General features: G+C 43.6%; 1 protein-coding gene and 1 pseudogene across 4 annotated transcripts in view; one reads left to right on the forward strand and one right to left on the reverse strand.

The window, feature by feature from the left end:
• The window catches only part of Spen (spen family transcriptional repressor), a 67,770-nt gene that overhangs the window by 14,712 nt on the left and 38,043 nt on the right, over positions 1–15,015 (forward strand). For all 4 annotated transcript variants that reach the window (XM_027399921.2, XM_027399922.2, XM_027399924.2 and 1 more), the window contains exons 2-3: positions 135–455; positions 4,909–5,385. In XM_027399921.2, coding sequence (XP_027255722.1) covers positions 135–455; positions 4,909–5,385 — 798 coding nt within the window. The remainder of the gene's footprint in view (positions 1–134; positions 456–4,908; positions 5,386–15,015) is intronic.
• On the reverse strand, positions 5,608–6,048 carry LOC100751966 (annotated as a pseudogene).

The following is a 15,015-nucleotide window of genomic DNA, read 5'->3' on the forward strand; positions in this document are numbered from 1 at the left end:
TATGCTAGCAGATATTTCAACAACAAAAAGCCACTTTGTAGTTCATGACCCATACATAATGTAAATCACCTTAAAAGGAAACACCCTGGGAAGGTATTGATATACATAAATAACTTTACTTCATTTTTTTCCAGATATGGCCGTGTGGAAAGTGTCAAAATTCTCCCCAAGCGGGGGTCTGAAGGAGGAGTGGCTGCCTTTGTGGATTTTGTGGACATCAAAAGTGCACAGAAAGCTCACAACTCAGTCAACAAAATGGGAGATAGAGACCTACGCACGGATTATAATGAACCAGGCACTATTCCAAGTGCTGCTCGGGGATTGGATGATACAGTTTCCATAGCATCTCGTGGTAGAGAGGTTTCTGGGTTCAGAGGAAGTGGTGGGGGGCCTGCTTATGGCCCCCCACCATCACTTCATGCACGAGAAGGACGCTATGAACGGAGACTCGATGGGTAAGTTCCAAGGTTTCTGTAGGCAGGTATTTTGTATTTGATGTGGTGAGAAACAGAAACTCAAATTTAGGGGCCCCAGACGGATTTAAAGTTTTGGGCATTCTCAATGTTTCCTATTTTGGGTTGGAAACGGAAGTGATTTCTGTCCCAGTGGCTGGCACCTCACGGAATCGTAGAGGATATTTCCTGCAGCAGATTGGATATCTACTCCTGAGCTGACTTGGTGGAAGAGTTCCTGCAGCAGCATCAATTTTGGAGTTACCTGGCTTCTAGAAGGAAATATCCCTCCTTTTGGATATTATCAAGGCCTTCCTTGGATATATCCTTACTACCAGATGGAGCTATTTGGCTACTGGTTTTGTCTTCGGGCTATTTGGAATATTTCCGGAATTTCAAAGCCTACAGATCGTTTAGAAGCTGATAAGCACTTCCTGGTTTTCAGTACCCAAAGTCTACAAACATATTGGATTGTCACAAAATATTAGCAGATCACTGATTACACCATTTGGATACTACAAACAATACTTGAGCGTGGAGATGTGTGCACGGGTGAGGGAAAACAAAGGCAATGCTTGGTTTCTCCATTTTGGATATACTCAATTTCTGTGGAATTACACTCGATGCAATGGGGAAATAGAGATGATGGACGCTCATAAATGCTGGAATATAGCTGCTTCCTAACTGCTGGAATGTATGGGATGCTGTGATCTCAAGACTCCATTAGCCGAGGGGAAGAGGATTACTGTCTCCCTTCTTAAGGAGGTTGCCATCCTATTGAAGGAACTTTAGCTTTGAACACAGCACGATCAGTTGTGGATACAGCAGTCACATTGACTGGGCTGGATGTCTACAAAAGTGGACAGTTGTCAGCAACTTTGTTCCTCATTCTTTGGAATTGTAGAGAAATTTTCCTCGATGCCAGCTGCCTGATCGTATTTAGGGCTGCAGATTTTTATGAATGTGGATCAATTTATAATTGTCTACTATCTCAAGAAAGAAGTCTGGGGGTTTGAGAGTTACAGTTTGTCTGGGACTACTTGCTTCCTGTGGAATTATTTGTCTGGTCACTAAGATTTTTTTTCTTGTGGTTCATCTAAATATCATTTGACACCTTTGCCCACTAAGAAGGTGGATTACCCCTGTAAGAGGGGCCAAAATTGGGGAAGTTATGTTCACAATTCTCTCCCTAGATTTAATTGGGATTATAGGTCGTGTTTCCACAGTTGGAAAAGGTTGGTATGTCCTGACCTGTGTATATTAGCCCCTCTTCTAACCAAGTTACACCCTTCCTTTCCCCCACTAACTTTAGATCATTTAGTACTAATAGATGAACCCAAGACTAGCAGTTAGACCTCAGCTCTGCTTCTCTCATGCCTGCCTCTGTGTCTCCCTAATGGATAAGAATTGCACATACTTATGAAATACCAGCTGTAGCAGTAACTGTCTAGAACTGTTGCCTATTGCTTGTTATATCATTAATTATGGCTTTACCATTTAACATTTGGTAGCATGCAGAAATGGCCTATTATGATGTTTTCTTGTAGATCTCAAAGGAACCTTCTTGTTAGACATTGAAATATTCAAATTTTGGAATTGTAGTTAATGAAAAAGGAAAAATGATGTCATTTAATACACTTAAGAAGGAAATAGATTACTGATTCCCTCTCCCTTTGCCAGCTTAGTTTTTCATAATGCAGCAAAAGAAGCAAAAGTAGCCTATTGAAGTCCAGGAGGCGACTAAGCACCCAGAAACCTGACTCCAGATTCCCTCACACCCAGTGAAAGCCTGGCTCCAGGATGTGCCTCTGTCACCAGCACTAGGGAGCTGGAGGCAGGGGGACTCCTGGAGCTTATTGGCCAGCCAGCTAAGCTCAGTTTCTTAGCTCCGAGTTCAGTGAGAGAGACCCTGTCTCTAAAAATAAGGTGGAGGTTGATTGTGACATAAGGCCTTTAATCCCAGTACTGGAGGCAGAGGCAGGTCAACGTCTATGATTTCTAGGCCAGCCTGGTCTGTACAGTGAGTTCCAGATCAGTCAAGGCTACAAAATGAGAATGAAAGTAAGTTATAGAGTAGTCAAGGAAGACACCCAGTGTGTCCTCCACATGGCCTTGGGTATGTGCGGATAGACATGCACGAGCAGAAGTGTGCACACAACGTAGGATAGTGAGTGAAGACGGATGCTGAGGGGGGTACCAGGAATCTCTAGGAATGTTTCGAGAAAATGTTGACTCTTACAGAACTTTGAATCTAGCCTTGTTGGAGAGATTCTGGTAATCTTCTATGATTCTTTATTTCTTTTGATAGAAGATCTATAGAGGGCTCAGTGGTTACGAGCACTGACTGCTCTTTCAGAGGACCCGAGTTCAATTCCCAGCACCCACATGGCAGCTCACTACTGTCTGTAACTGCAGTTCCAGAGGCCCCAACACCCATGGAAAAACACCAATGCACATAAAATTGCAAAAATAAAATAAATTTTGGGGCTGGAGAGATGGCTCAAAGGTTAAGAGTACCAACTGCTCTTCCAGGGGACCTGGATATAATTCTCAGCACCCACACGGCAGCTAACAACTGTCTGTAACTCCAAAATCTGACACCCTCACTGAGACATACATGCAGGCAAAACACCAATGTATATAAAATAAAGAAAAAATAAAAAAATAAAAAATAAAGATCGATAGAGAATGAGATTTCAGAGAAGCTCCAGTGACTTGTGCCCATGCCTTGCAGAAATAGAGAGCTTAGAATTTCTTAAAAGAGTAGGGCTTTTCCTCCCTTTCTTTCTTTCTTTTTTTTTTTCCTTTTGTTGTTGTTTTGAGACAGGGTCTCACTGACCTATGCCTGCCTCCATAAAGGGCATGGGCTTCCATGCCTGGTGCCTGTCGTCTTATTAGTTACCAGATAACTGCATGTGCGCTGTCATACATGCAGTAAGTTCTGTACTCTTGGGCTGGTGACCATTCATGTCCTAACTAAAAACGTTAAGGGCACTGAGTGTGTAGCTCAGTGGCAGAACACTTACCCACATGTGCAAGGCTCTGGATTGGATGTCAGCATGCAGACAAAAACCAGTGTTAGTTAGGTCATTGCTAATAGCTGCTCCAGAGTAGCCCACAGGTGACAACATTGCCAGTTTCATCTCAGGCACCTTTGAATGAAGTCAAAGCCAAGAGAACCTATTTCCTCCAGTCATTGAGCCTATATATGAAGAAAATGAATCATGTATAAGTATATAAAAATTATATAGCGGTTGGGAGCACAAGGAGATAAATAAAACAACTTTCATTCGTAGGTAAAGTAATGCAAATTGTTATGCAACATCGAAGAATTTGATATCTTAATTGTTTTTAAGATTCCATTTTCATTTTTAAGTATAATTGTTTGGGCAATTTATATAACTTAGTAATTTATTCAGAGTACCCAAGCATCAAAAATTAAGGAGAGGCCTGATAGTGGTGGCATAGGCCTCATAGCCCTAATTCCTAGGAGAGTGAGGCAGGAGGATTGAAAGTTTAAGTCTAGCCTGGGCTGTATAGCAAGACCCTGTCTCCAAGGGAAGAAAAGTTCAGGAATAAGAAAATGTTGCATTTCATTTGTTTGATTTGTTTGGCAATCCTCCTGTAGAACGTGGGCTGTCACAGGCTTCAGTGTCTTCTCAAGGCAATAAGCAGATGTGATCTGAAAGAAACTGCAAGTAAATAAAGTCTAGTATATGCTTTATTCAGGTGAAACTGTAAAAAACGTTTAACATTATGCTGGGCCTGGTAGGTATGTTCCTGTAGTCCCTGCATTTGGGGGTAGAGGCAGGCAGATCTCTGAGTTTGAGGCCAGCCTAGTTTTACCTAGATCTAGGTCAGCCAGGGTTATGTAGTGAGACCTTGTCTATAAAAGGAAAAACAAACCCCAGATAAACAGGTCCAACAACAAACTTGCACATTAAAATCGGTATAAACTAGGCATTGTGCTTCGTGCCACATACCTGTAATCCTTGAGTTTAGGAGGTGGATACAGCATCAGAGTTCAAAGTCACCCTTATCTACACAGAGAGTTTGAGGTTAGCCTAAGCTATGAGACTGCCCCCCCCAAGAAAAATTGGTGTTTATAACACACACACACACACACACACACACACACACACACACACACACACACACACTCTTTCTCTCTCTTTTATACAAGTTGTATATATACATGTATTTATAAAGGGATCATCTGACACGCAGAACACTACTGAGGAAGGCCCAATATATAAGTAAAAAGATACAATACTCACTAGTGAAGTAAGTTTTGGAGTCAAGTAAAATGTTGAGCTTGTCAGTGCTTGCTTACTCTTAGGTTCATGCTGTGTAGAAGGGATAGGTGCAAAGACAGCTCTGAAGTGAATGTTTGCATGACTTGCTTTCAGTTTGGCTTGCCCCTTTCTGATTAAATATTTTCCCCTCCTAAATGCAGGGCTTCAGATAACAGGGAGCGTGCTTATGAACATAGTGCCTATGGACACCATGAACGGGGGACGGGAGCTTTTGATCGGACAAGACATTACGATCAGGATTACTATAGAGACCCTCGAGAGCGGACTTTACAACACGGGCTCTATTACACTTCTCGGAGTCGAAGTCCAAACCGCTTTGATGCTCATGACCCCCGCTACGAACCTAGGGCTCGGGAGCAGTTTACACTGCCCAGCGTGGTACACAGGGATATCTACAGGGACGACATTACCCGGGAGGTACGAGGCAGAAGGCCAGAGCGCAGTTACCAGCACAGCAGGAGTCGCTCGCCACATTCGTCCCAGTCTAGAAACCAGTCTCCACAGAGGCTGGCTAGCCAAGCGTCCAGACCCACCAGGTCCCCCAGCGGCAGCGGCTCTAGAAGTAGGTCCTCCAGCAGCGAGTCCATCAGCAGCAGCAGCAGCACCAGCACTGACAGGTAGGTTCAGTGGCTTGTTCACTGTTCAGCGCGCTCCCTCCTCATGTGTTCTCGAATGCGCAGGGGTCAGTGGTAATGGTTTTTTTGTTTGTTTTTCAAGACAGGGTTTCTCTGTGTAGCTTTGTAGACCAGGCTGGCCTCGAACTCACAGAGATCTGCCTGCCTCTGCTTCCCGAGTGCTGGGATCAAAGGCGTGTGACACATCTTTTTCTTTTTTCTTTCTTTTTTTTTTTTAAAAGAGCTCTGGTGGTTTTATTAAAGGAAGGCGTTTCTGGTTTACTACTTCTCACCAGTCGGTTCTGGCATGCCTCTAATAATATCAGAGTCACCAGGGTCAATGATAGCAAGTGTGCATACTCAGTAGTGTTTCCCACATGCTGTGCCCAATTCAATGTTATTGCACTGTAGTGATGGACCTCGGTCTTAGCCAACATGGCATAGCACTCTATTTCAGATTTCCTCAGGGCCGGGCAGTTGTTGGCGAGGATGACCAGCTTGGCTTTGCCCTGCCTGATCATCTTGAGCATCTCTTTGTAGCCCCCCACACACATACATTCCTTCTCTTCATCACCAGCTGGAGCCTGGAGTTGATGGACTCCAGGCACTTTTTCGTCTTCTTGGCGGCCACCATCTTCTTGCCTCAGGTGTGGCACAGCCCCAACCAAGCGCAGCTGCCAAGATGTCCGGGGAGCCAGAAAGCCACATCTTTATTCTTAAAGTAATCTCGAATTATATGCTTAATGAGTAACATACACTCATCAAATTAACTAGAATCTAACTGATGGTTTGCTAGTGCTGTTTTATCCTTGTATGTTTAATGTTAAAATTAAATTGCTAAAAAGTAAGAGAAAGAGTGATGGAAACCTGGTGAGGCAAATTTTGTGACAGTTGATCTCTGAGGTTCTCTCTTCTTTTTTTTGTTTTTGGTTTTGAGATAGTTTCTCTATGTAGTCCCTGCTGTTCTGAAACTTGCTTTGTAGACCAGGCTGGCTTCACACTCACAGAGATCCACCTGCCTCTGCCTCCGGAGTGCTGGGATTAAAGGCGTGCACCACCCTGCCTGGCTTATTTTTTATTTTTTAAGTGTATGGAGTCAACTTCTCATTGGGGGCCAAACATTTTCTAAAAGCTGTTTGGTTAAATGTGTTGGTGGAATACATTATTTATTGTCATCAAGTAAACCAACTTTAATTATATTTTAACACCATAGTATGCTGTACCAAATTTATGGATGCATTCTTTCACTCAGTTACCGTTTTGTGCGCCAAGGAACAGATAACAAATTCATTGTTTTTTGTTTTTTTTATGTCAAGGATTTTTATGTTAAAGACGAGCAATAATAAATTGAAGTTCATTTTAACAAGGAGACTTAGAGGTCAGGCTTTATGGGTTTTGAAATTACCGTGTTCAGCAGATGGTACATTCTCTAGGTAACATTGGATAGTTTCCTTGTGCTTTCTGGCCTCAGCTTTCTCATCGTTTATATGACCCTTACTTTAGAAGTAGGTATGGTGGCACCTGCCTATAATGGCTACTACACAGGAGGCTAAGGCAAGAGAGTCCAAACCCTGCCTACAGAGTAAGACCCTTTTTGAATCTGCCACTCCTCATAGCTAAACAACTCAAAATTCCCAGAAAACAAGTAGGAATTATTTGTCGTTTTAAATGAAAATGGCATGGGATGTGCTTAAGGCAACCTCAAATTATAAACACTCTTGGTACTAGGCAGCAGCTGTTCCTACTTGATGCTGCTGACAGACTAAAGCATTTCCTCTTCCTCTGCTAGTTAGACTGTTTAAACAGGTGCCCTACATTAAATTTAGGTGGCATATATTATAAACTTAGAGGACACAGCTTCTTTGACCTGATTAAAAAGTCTAGATTTGGGCTGGAGAGGTGGCTCAGCTGTTAAGAGCACTGGCTGCTCTTTCAAATGACCCAGGTCCAATTCCCAGCATCCATAGGGCAGCTCACGCCTGCCTGTAACTCCTGTTCCACGGGATCTGACACCCTTGTACATCTAGGAAAAACACCAATGAATGTTAAAATAATAGAATTCCAGATATTTCTTTCAATATTATGTGCTTAGATTTAAGAGAAGCAAATGGTCACAGGCTTGAGTAGCTCTCTTATGCTTCCTAAATTGCCTGATTCAGAATAATAAAGTGGAAATTTTAGCCTAATCTTCCTAATCTAGCTATGACCTAAATATTTGGGAAATTGCCATATTTTCGTGAAGTCAGAGAAGTTAGAGATGGGTTTGTTGTCTAGATGAATGGTTGGTGAAGTTAATTTCATCCTAAAAACAAATTATAAAATCTCATTGTTTCTTTCTCTTGCCTGGAGATGTTTAAAATACTCAAATTTTTATCATTTCTCTAAAATCTGCCATTAAAGGAACCCCACAGCATTTCACTGGGTTAGAGTTTTTACTGGAGAGAGAGAGAGAGAGAGAGGGAGAGGGAGAGGGAGAGAACACACTATTGGTGTCTGGGTCAGAGCCTTTACTGAAGTGTGTGTGGATACTGATTGACACGGGGTTTCTCTGTGCGATAGTCCTTGTGCTGAACTCTCTGTAGATCAGGCTGGCCATGGACTCGAAGATCCGCCTGTCTCTGCCTCTTGAGTGATGGGATTAAAGGTATATGCTGCCACTATCTGGGATAGGTTTCTCTGTGTAGCCCTGGCTGGCCTGGAACTTGATTTGTCAACTAAGCTGGCCTCAACTGCTGGTATTAAAGGCGTGTGCCACCATAGCCCAGCCCTGCTCACAGTTCCTGAGATCTGTCTTCTGACTGTCTGAACTTGAAGAAGGGAAGGATGTACCTTAGTTAGTACTAAGAACTAACACTCAGGGAGAGAGTGGGTGAGCAAGAAGATTCTGGGGATGCAGGGCACGGTGACTAGGTTTACCTGCTTCCATAGAGGTGGTGAGCTGGGGGGTCAGATGGCCATGTCTGACCAGCTGAGGAGGTTAATTTGCCTTGCTTACACAGTGTTTTTTTTTGGTTTTTTTGAGGCAGGGTTTCTCTGTGGCTTTGGAGGCTGTCCTGGAACTAGCTCTTGTAGACCAGGCTGTTCTCGAACTCACAGAGATCCGCCTGTCTCTGCCTCCTGAGTGCTGGGATTAAAGGCGCGCCACCAACGCCCAGCTTTTTTTTTTTTTTTTCCACACAGTGTTTTATATGTTTCAAGTTTAGAAGTTTGGGGCTAATTTGTGCTCCTTGTACTTTGCATTGGTAAGTCATAGCATAAAAATGAGGGCAGGGATTCAAGCCTGCTACTAGAGGATAGCTCCCCATGGGTTTGGCGAAGGGTCATTGATGATTCTTGCTCTGTCCCCACTCCCCACCACTAGGGTCTCGTATCCTAGACTGGCCTCAAACCCACTATGTAGTGGAGGAAGACCTTCCTGTTTCTTCCTCCTCCATGTTGGGATTACAAGTGTATGATACCATGCCCTGTTTTATGGGGTTCTTCAGGTTGAGCCCAGGCTTTCTGTATGCCAGGCAAGCCTGCTACCAACTGAGCTGTGTAGTAATACAGAAAACACACACACACACACACACACACACACACACACACACACACACACACACACACACACAATTTTTTTTTTCTTATTCCTGAGTAGACAGAACACAAAATTGATTGTGTTCACAATTCCCAGCTACATTTTGTTTGTTTTTCAAGACAGGGTTTCTTTGTGTAGCTATGGCTGTCCTGGAACTCTGTAGACCAGGCTGGCCTCAAACTCACAGAGATCTACCTCTGCCTCCTGAGTGCTGGGATTAAAGACCTCCTGCAGAATTCCCTTGATTGAGAGAAAGTAAGAGGATTCCAAAGGGACGTGCCCTACAGCCCTACAGCTGTATTTTCTGGACCTGTCATGTTTCAGCCTTACATATGTTGTACCTGAGCCTCACATATTAGCTTATTGATTTCCTTTTACTATTAGCTTTGTGATGACAGTTTGGTATTTATGTATAGAACAGTGGGAGAACAGAAGGGGGTTATTTGACTCGAGACCTAAAAGATAGCATTTGGTCAGGCTGTGAAGGATATGTAAAAGTTAGGAAAAGAAGAAATTTAATTTAGCATTTTAATTTAGACAGAGGATTCTGGGGACAGAGGAATGATTTAAATGTTTTTTAGACCAGCAGATTGTGTGTGTGTGTGTATATGTGTGTGTGTGTGTGTGTGTGTGTGTGAGAGAGAGAGAGAGAGAGAGAGAGAGAGAGAGAGAGAGAGAGAGACAGACACACACACACACACACACACAGAGACACAGAGAGAAAGACAGAGGGGAGGGTGTGGGGGCAGGGGAGGTGGGTGTCTCTCTGCATAGTGCTGGCTGTCCTGAAACCTCACTATAGCCAGACTGGTCTCAAACTCACTCATCCTGAGTGCTGAGATTAAAGGTGTGCACCACTGTGCTGGCTAAGACCAGAAGATAATTTAAAAATGGTTTAAACATGTCAATAATTCAGCATTATGTCCTTTTAAAATTAAAAGTTTTTTTAGATTTCATGTGTTAGTGTTTTGCCTGCATGTGTATATGTGTACCATGTGTGTTTGATTTCCACAGAAGATGGATGGTGTTGGAACTGGAGTTACAGATGGTATTATGAGCCACTGTGTGGGTGCTGGGAACTGAACCCAGGTCCTCTGTATGAGCTAGTAAGTGCCAGAGAGCCATCTCTGCAGCCCCCAGGGGTTTGTTCTTCATACAGAGACAAGCACTTAAAGGATATTAGAAGAGACTTGGCTTGTGAGATGTGTGCTTTGTGGGTTTTTTTTGGGGGGGGGGGTTGAGACTGGGTTTCTCTGCGGCCTTAGAGGCTGACCTGGAACTAGCTCTTGTAGACACCAGGCTGTTCTTGAACTCACAGAGATCCGCCTGTCTCTGCCTCCTGAGTGCTGAGATGTATGCTTTAGAAAGGCAACTGCTTGGCTCTCTTGGTAGAGTGCTTGCCTAGCAGGCATAACACACACACACACACACACACACACACACACACACACACACACACACACACACACACACACACACAACACAGCACCCCGCTACAACAAAGATCCCAAAACCCAGAAACTTTTAACTGCTTGGCTCTCTTGGTAGAGTGCTTGCCTAGCAGGCATAACACACACACACACACACACACACACACACACACACACACACACACACACACAGCACCCCGCTACAACAAAGATCCCAAAACCCAGAAACACAGCACCCCGCTACAACAAAGATCCCAAAACCCAGAAACTTTTCCATCCCACCCTCCAGAAGACCAACTAGCCAACCACACCAACCCTATCAAAACCATGGATCTTAAACCAGAATTGATAATGGTTAGGACCCCCAGAGAAGGAAAGCTAGGGCTGTGGGAGCCCCTGATTGAGGACGATGAGAGACGCAGTGTGTTAAAGAGTCAGGTTGTAGTAACTGCAAAAGTGGTGCACCCCTAGAGCTGTCCACCAGAACAGGACCAGGAGTGTTTCTCCAGGATGAGCTGAAAAACTTAGACGGGATTCTTAGTTAACCTGAAGGGGAAAGCGGAAGCAGTGCAGTTAGGTGGGAACTTTGGTCATGTGATTGGGAATGGAATTAGGTCTCGTGGTATGGAGAAGGGGCTCTTAATCTTGGGTTCCTTTACCGGATTGTTCCTTTCCTCTATAACGAAGTCACGTGAGAAGAGTGATATTTTGAAATGTTGTACAACTTTAGACTATTTCATTTTGTTTTGGAAGAAATAGGTCTTTTAATTCAGGCCTGGTGCACACATTTGTCATCTCAAGGAGGATCAGAAGTTTAAGGTCACCCTCAGTTACATAATGAATTTCACGGCCAGCTTGGAATATATGAAACCCAGTTTGTGAAACAAACAGAAGACATATGTAGTCCTTTAATTCAAGCACTGGAGAGGGAAAGGCAGAGGCAGGCTGATCTGATCTGTAGATCAAAGTTCCATGCCAGCGAGGCTACATAGTGAGACCCTGTCTCAAAAACACTGCCCAAAAAATGAAAACCAAAACTGCAAACAAACAAATTAAAATAAACAAAAAAGTCCCTCTCCCATTTTAGATGATTTTTAAATGTAATAGTCATAAAAGCTACTTAGAGCTGTTTAAAATTAACATTGTATATTGACACAGTGTAACTTGTCCATTTCTCTCTGTCACCTTGGATGACTGGGAGGCCAACCTTTGACCCACCGTGATTGACCCAGCTTTGGTGACAAGACTCTAGCAGCCCCCTGAAGTGAGTGAGCACTCGATGAGTGATTGTGGGTGTCCAAGCTTCCTGAATGAGGCATTTACTGCTTCTCATAGCTTTTCACAGCACTTAGCTGGTGAGAAACAGGACCTTTGTACAAACTCCCTATGCTTCGGGAGGTACCTTTCTTTGTCATAGCTGCCATTTAATGTGTCACTTTCTTTTTTTTTTCTTTTTCTTTTTCTTTTTTTTGTTTGTTTTTGTGTTTCCTTTTGCTTTTGGAGACCTGGTTTCTCTGTGTTGCTCTCATGTCTTGGAAGCTTTGTAAATCAGGCTGTCCTTGAACTAAAATATTCACCTCCCTCTGCCTCCTGAATGCTGAGATTAAAGGTATGCACCATTAGTTACCTCTGGCCATTTTTCCTTCAGAACACTTTACATTTGTTTTAAATTGTGTGTGTGTGTGTGTGTGTGTGTGTAGGCTGGAGGACAACTTGCAGGGTGTAGGTTGTGTCCTTTCTACCATGGGGGGTCGTCAGGTTTGGAGGCAAGTTGCTTTTAACACTCTTAGCCATCTTGCTGTCTTGGAAAAATTTTGTTTAAGGTTCTTTTCTAGGGATATTTGTAAATGTACTTATTATAGATAAAAATTTTGAGTAAATTATATTAAAAGTTGTCTGCCAGTGGGCATGGTCTTGTGTGATGTTGTAATCCCAGGACCATTCAAGGCCATCTTCACTTACATGAGACCCTGTCTGAAATGAAAACCACAGTTGTCTACAGTGCTACTAAGCTTTCCCCTAATGGTAGACAAATTGGAAATTTTATCTTACCCAAATTTGGAGTAAAATGTAAAAAGAAAAATTAAAATAATGAATAAATTCTGGATTCACCCCTCCACACCCTGCTGTTGGGGTTCAAGTGAAGACCTTGCTCTACTTCTGAGATATATTTATGGCTTCTGAATGGTTTGACCGTAGAAATAAAAAGGTTATGGAAAAAAGGACCTTTTCAATAAACAAAAGTGTTAGCATAATGTAACCCTAGTACCTTGCAGGCCATGGCAGCTTAAGGTCAAGGGCAACCTGGCCTGCAGAATGAGACATGTCCCTGTGTAGTAAGCTCTTGCTTCCTATGAGGACCAAGGCTTCACTTGGTTCTGTGCTTGCCCCTCAGTGTTCTGTGCAGATGAGAGGCGGCTTTGTAGAAGAAGCTTTAACCTTACAAGGTGCTCACTCTTGCATTTCACCGATTTAAGTGTGAAGACAGTTTTCCCTCCAGTTCAAATAGAAACACTCACAACTGCAGCCATCCTGCAGGATTTGAAAGAGTGTGAGGGAACCCTGGGGTTACATGGTTACATGGTTACATGGTCTGTGTTGGTTGACACCTGCCTTTAGCTTTTGTAAGTGTGCTTTTTTTTAGGTGTTAATTAGGAGAATGAATGCTTCTTAGAGTCTTGTGTGTGTGTGTGTGCGTGCGTGCGCGCGCGCGAGTGCGTGGCAGGTACATTCCTGTCATGATGAGCATCTGTCCTTGCCTTGCATCTTTAAGGCAAGGTCTCTTGTTCCTTACTGCTCGTGCCAAGCTAGCCAGCCTTAGTAGGTGCTGGTTTCTCTTGTCTCCACTACTCAGCCCTTAAGGATTCCAGATGCAGGCTCCCATGCGTAATGTCTAGTTCTAGGGGTGGAAGCAGAAGACCCTCAAGTTGCATGACAAGCATTTTACCCACTGAGCCATCTCCCTAACACGCCTTTTTTTTTTTTTTTTTTTTTTTTTTTTTTTTTTTTTTTTTTTTTTTCTTGCAGTGCCCCACTACCTCCTGTGTTCAGGATTTTCATAGATACATACTATTATGGTTCGTATGAGTGCTCATTGTATTACTTGGTTAGGCACTTTGCTATGATAATATATTATTTACTAGAAACTACCACAAGAGGGAGTAGCTTTCATTCGTGCATTAAGTAAAAGTCTCTTGCTGGGTGTGGTTTTGCACACCTTTAGTCCCAGCATTCTGGAGGCAGAGGCGGGCCAGCCTGTTCTACATAGTAAGACCCTATATCCAAAAAGGAAAAAAAAAAAAAAAAAGATTAAGATGATGAGTTGCTTAAATTGAAAGGTTATTTTTCTCCCTCTGTTTGAGTGGTATGGAGAAAGATGTCTGTGTTAAGAGACCACTAAAAACAGACTCTTGTCAGTTGCAAAAAGAAATATGTACATGTGAATTTGTGAAAGTCAGCAATTATATTGCTTTTTTGTAATAACAAACAAAATATGTATTTGTGGGTGTTAAAGCAGCCAATGTCAAAGATTAAAGGTGTAGGATCTGGAGTTGGGGTGGTGCTGGGTGTCGACCCCAGGGCCCTGCACATGCTGTCCCACTAAGCTCCAGCCATTAACCAGTACATACTCTTTAAGAGGACTGCTTCCTCATTTTTTTCGTGGCTCTGTTTTCACCCAGTATACAAATATTTGCCCTCTGATTTAAGCCTAAGTAAGGTGCTTATATTGCCTTATCCAAGGGTTCAAAAATGATGCCAGCCAGGCTGTGGCTGTGCTTGCTTCGACCCCAGCATGCAGGAGGCAGAAGCAGATAGATCTCTCTGAGTTCCAGGACAGCCAGGGAAACCCTGCCCCCCCCCAAAAAAAAAAAAGTGTCAAAGAAAAGCTGCTATGAGCAAAAACTGTGATCTTTCCTGTGGGCCTTTCTAGCTATTAGATGAAATTTCTAGCTTGCGGTTTCCGCTTGTTGTCTGTGATGGAATCCAGTTAAGAGTCACTAGTTAATTCTGCCTCCTTGAAGCATGGTATTGAGAGTTTTCTGGAAGTTGTCATCAGAACGGATAGTCAGTGGCCAGAGCTGAGGGACACCAAGTCTTCGTGTCCTAAAACGTCTCCCAAACCTTTTGTTGTGCCCCCCCCCCCGCAAGAATGTTTGCACATTCTCTGCTTCATGTAGTTTTCACGACTGTTTTTAAAGGTAAGGAAAGAATAGAGTTTTGTACACTCCCGACGGTGGCAGCCTGCAGAGGTCGCTGCAGAGCCCTGTTTTGCAAATGTTCCCTTTTTGGCCGCAGCCTGCTTTGTTGTTGCTTTGTGTCTTAGGGCTGTGAGCGCTAGCGCGGCCCGGCTGCGGGGTGGGGTGGGACGGAAAAAGCGCCTGCTCACCGATGGTTTTGGTGGGCCGGCCTGCCTGCCTGGTTCTGTCTGTGGGAATCTGGGAGCAGCTTTGTTTCCTAAATGGCTTCCCAGAAACGCTGTCAATACTTAAGAAAAAGTGTGACTTCTGGTGGTGCCAGGGCTAGAAGAATAGGTCTTGCATTGGGAACAGTGCTGGGCTGGCCCAGGTCTTCTCTGCCGCCGGAGAAAAAAAACCCAGTGTCGGGGTTGAGTTTTGTTTGGGTAAC

Source organism: Cricetulus griseus, chromosome 2 (assembly GCF_003668045.3).
Source record: "Cricetulus griseus strain 17A/GY chromosome 2, alternate assembly CriGri-PICRH-1.0, whole genome shotgun sequence".
Taxonomy (NCBI): domain Eukaryota; kingdom Metazoa; phylum Chordata; class Mammalia; order Rodentia; family Cricetidae; genus Cricetulus; species Cricetulus griseus.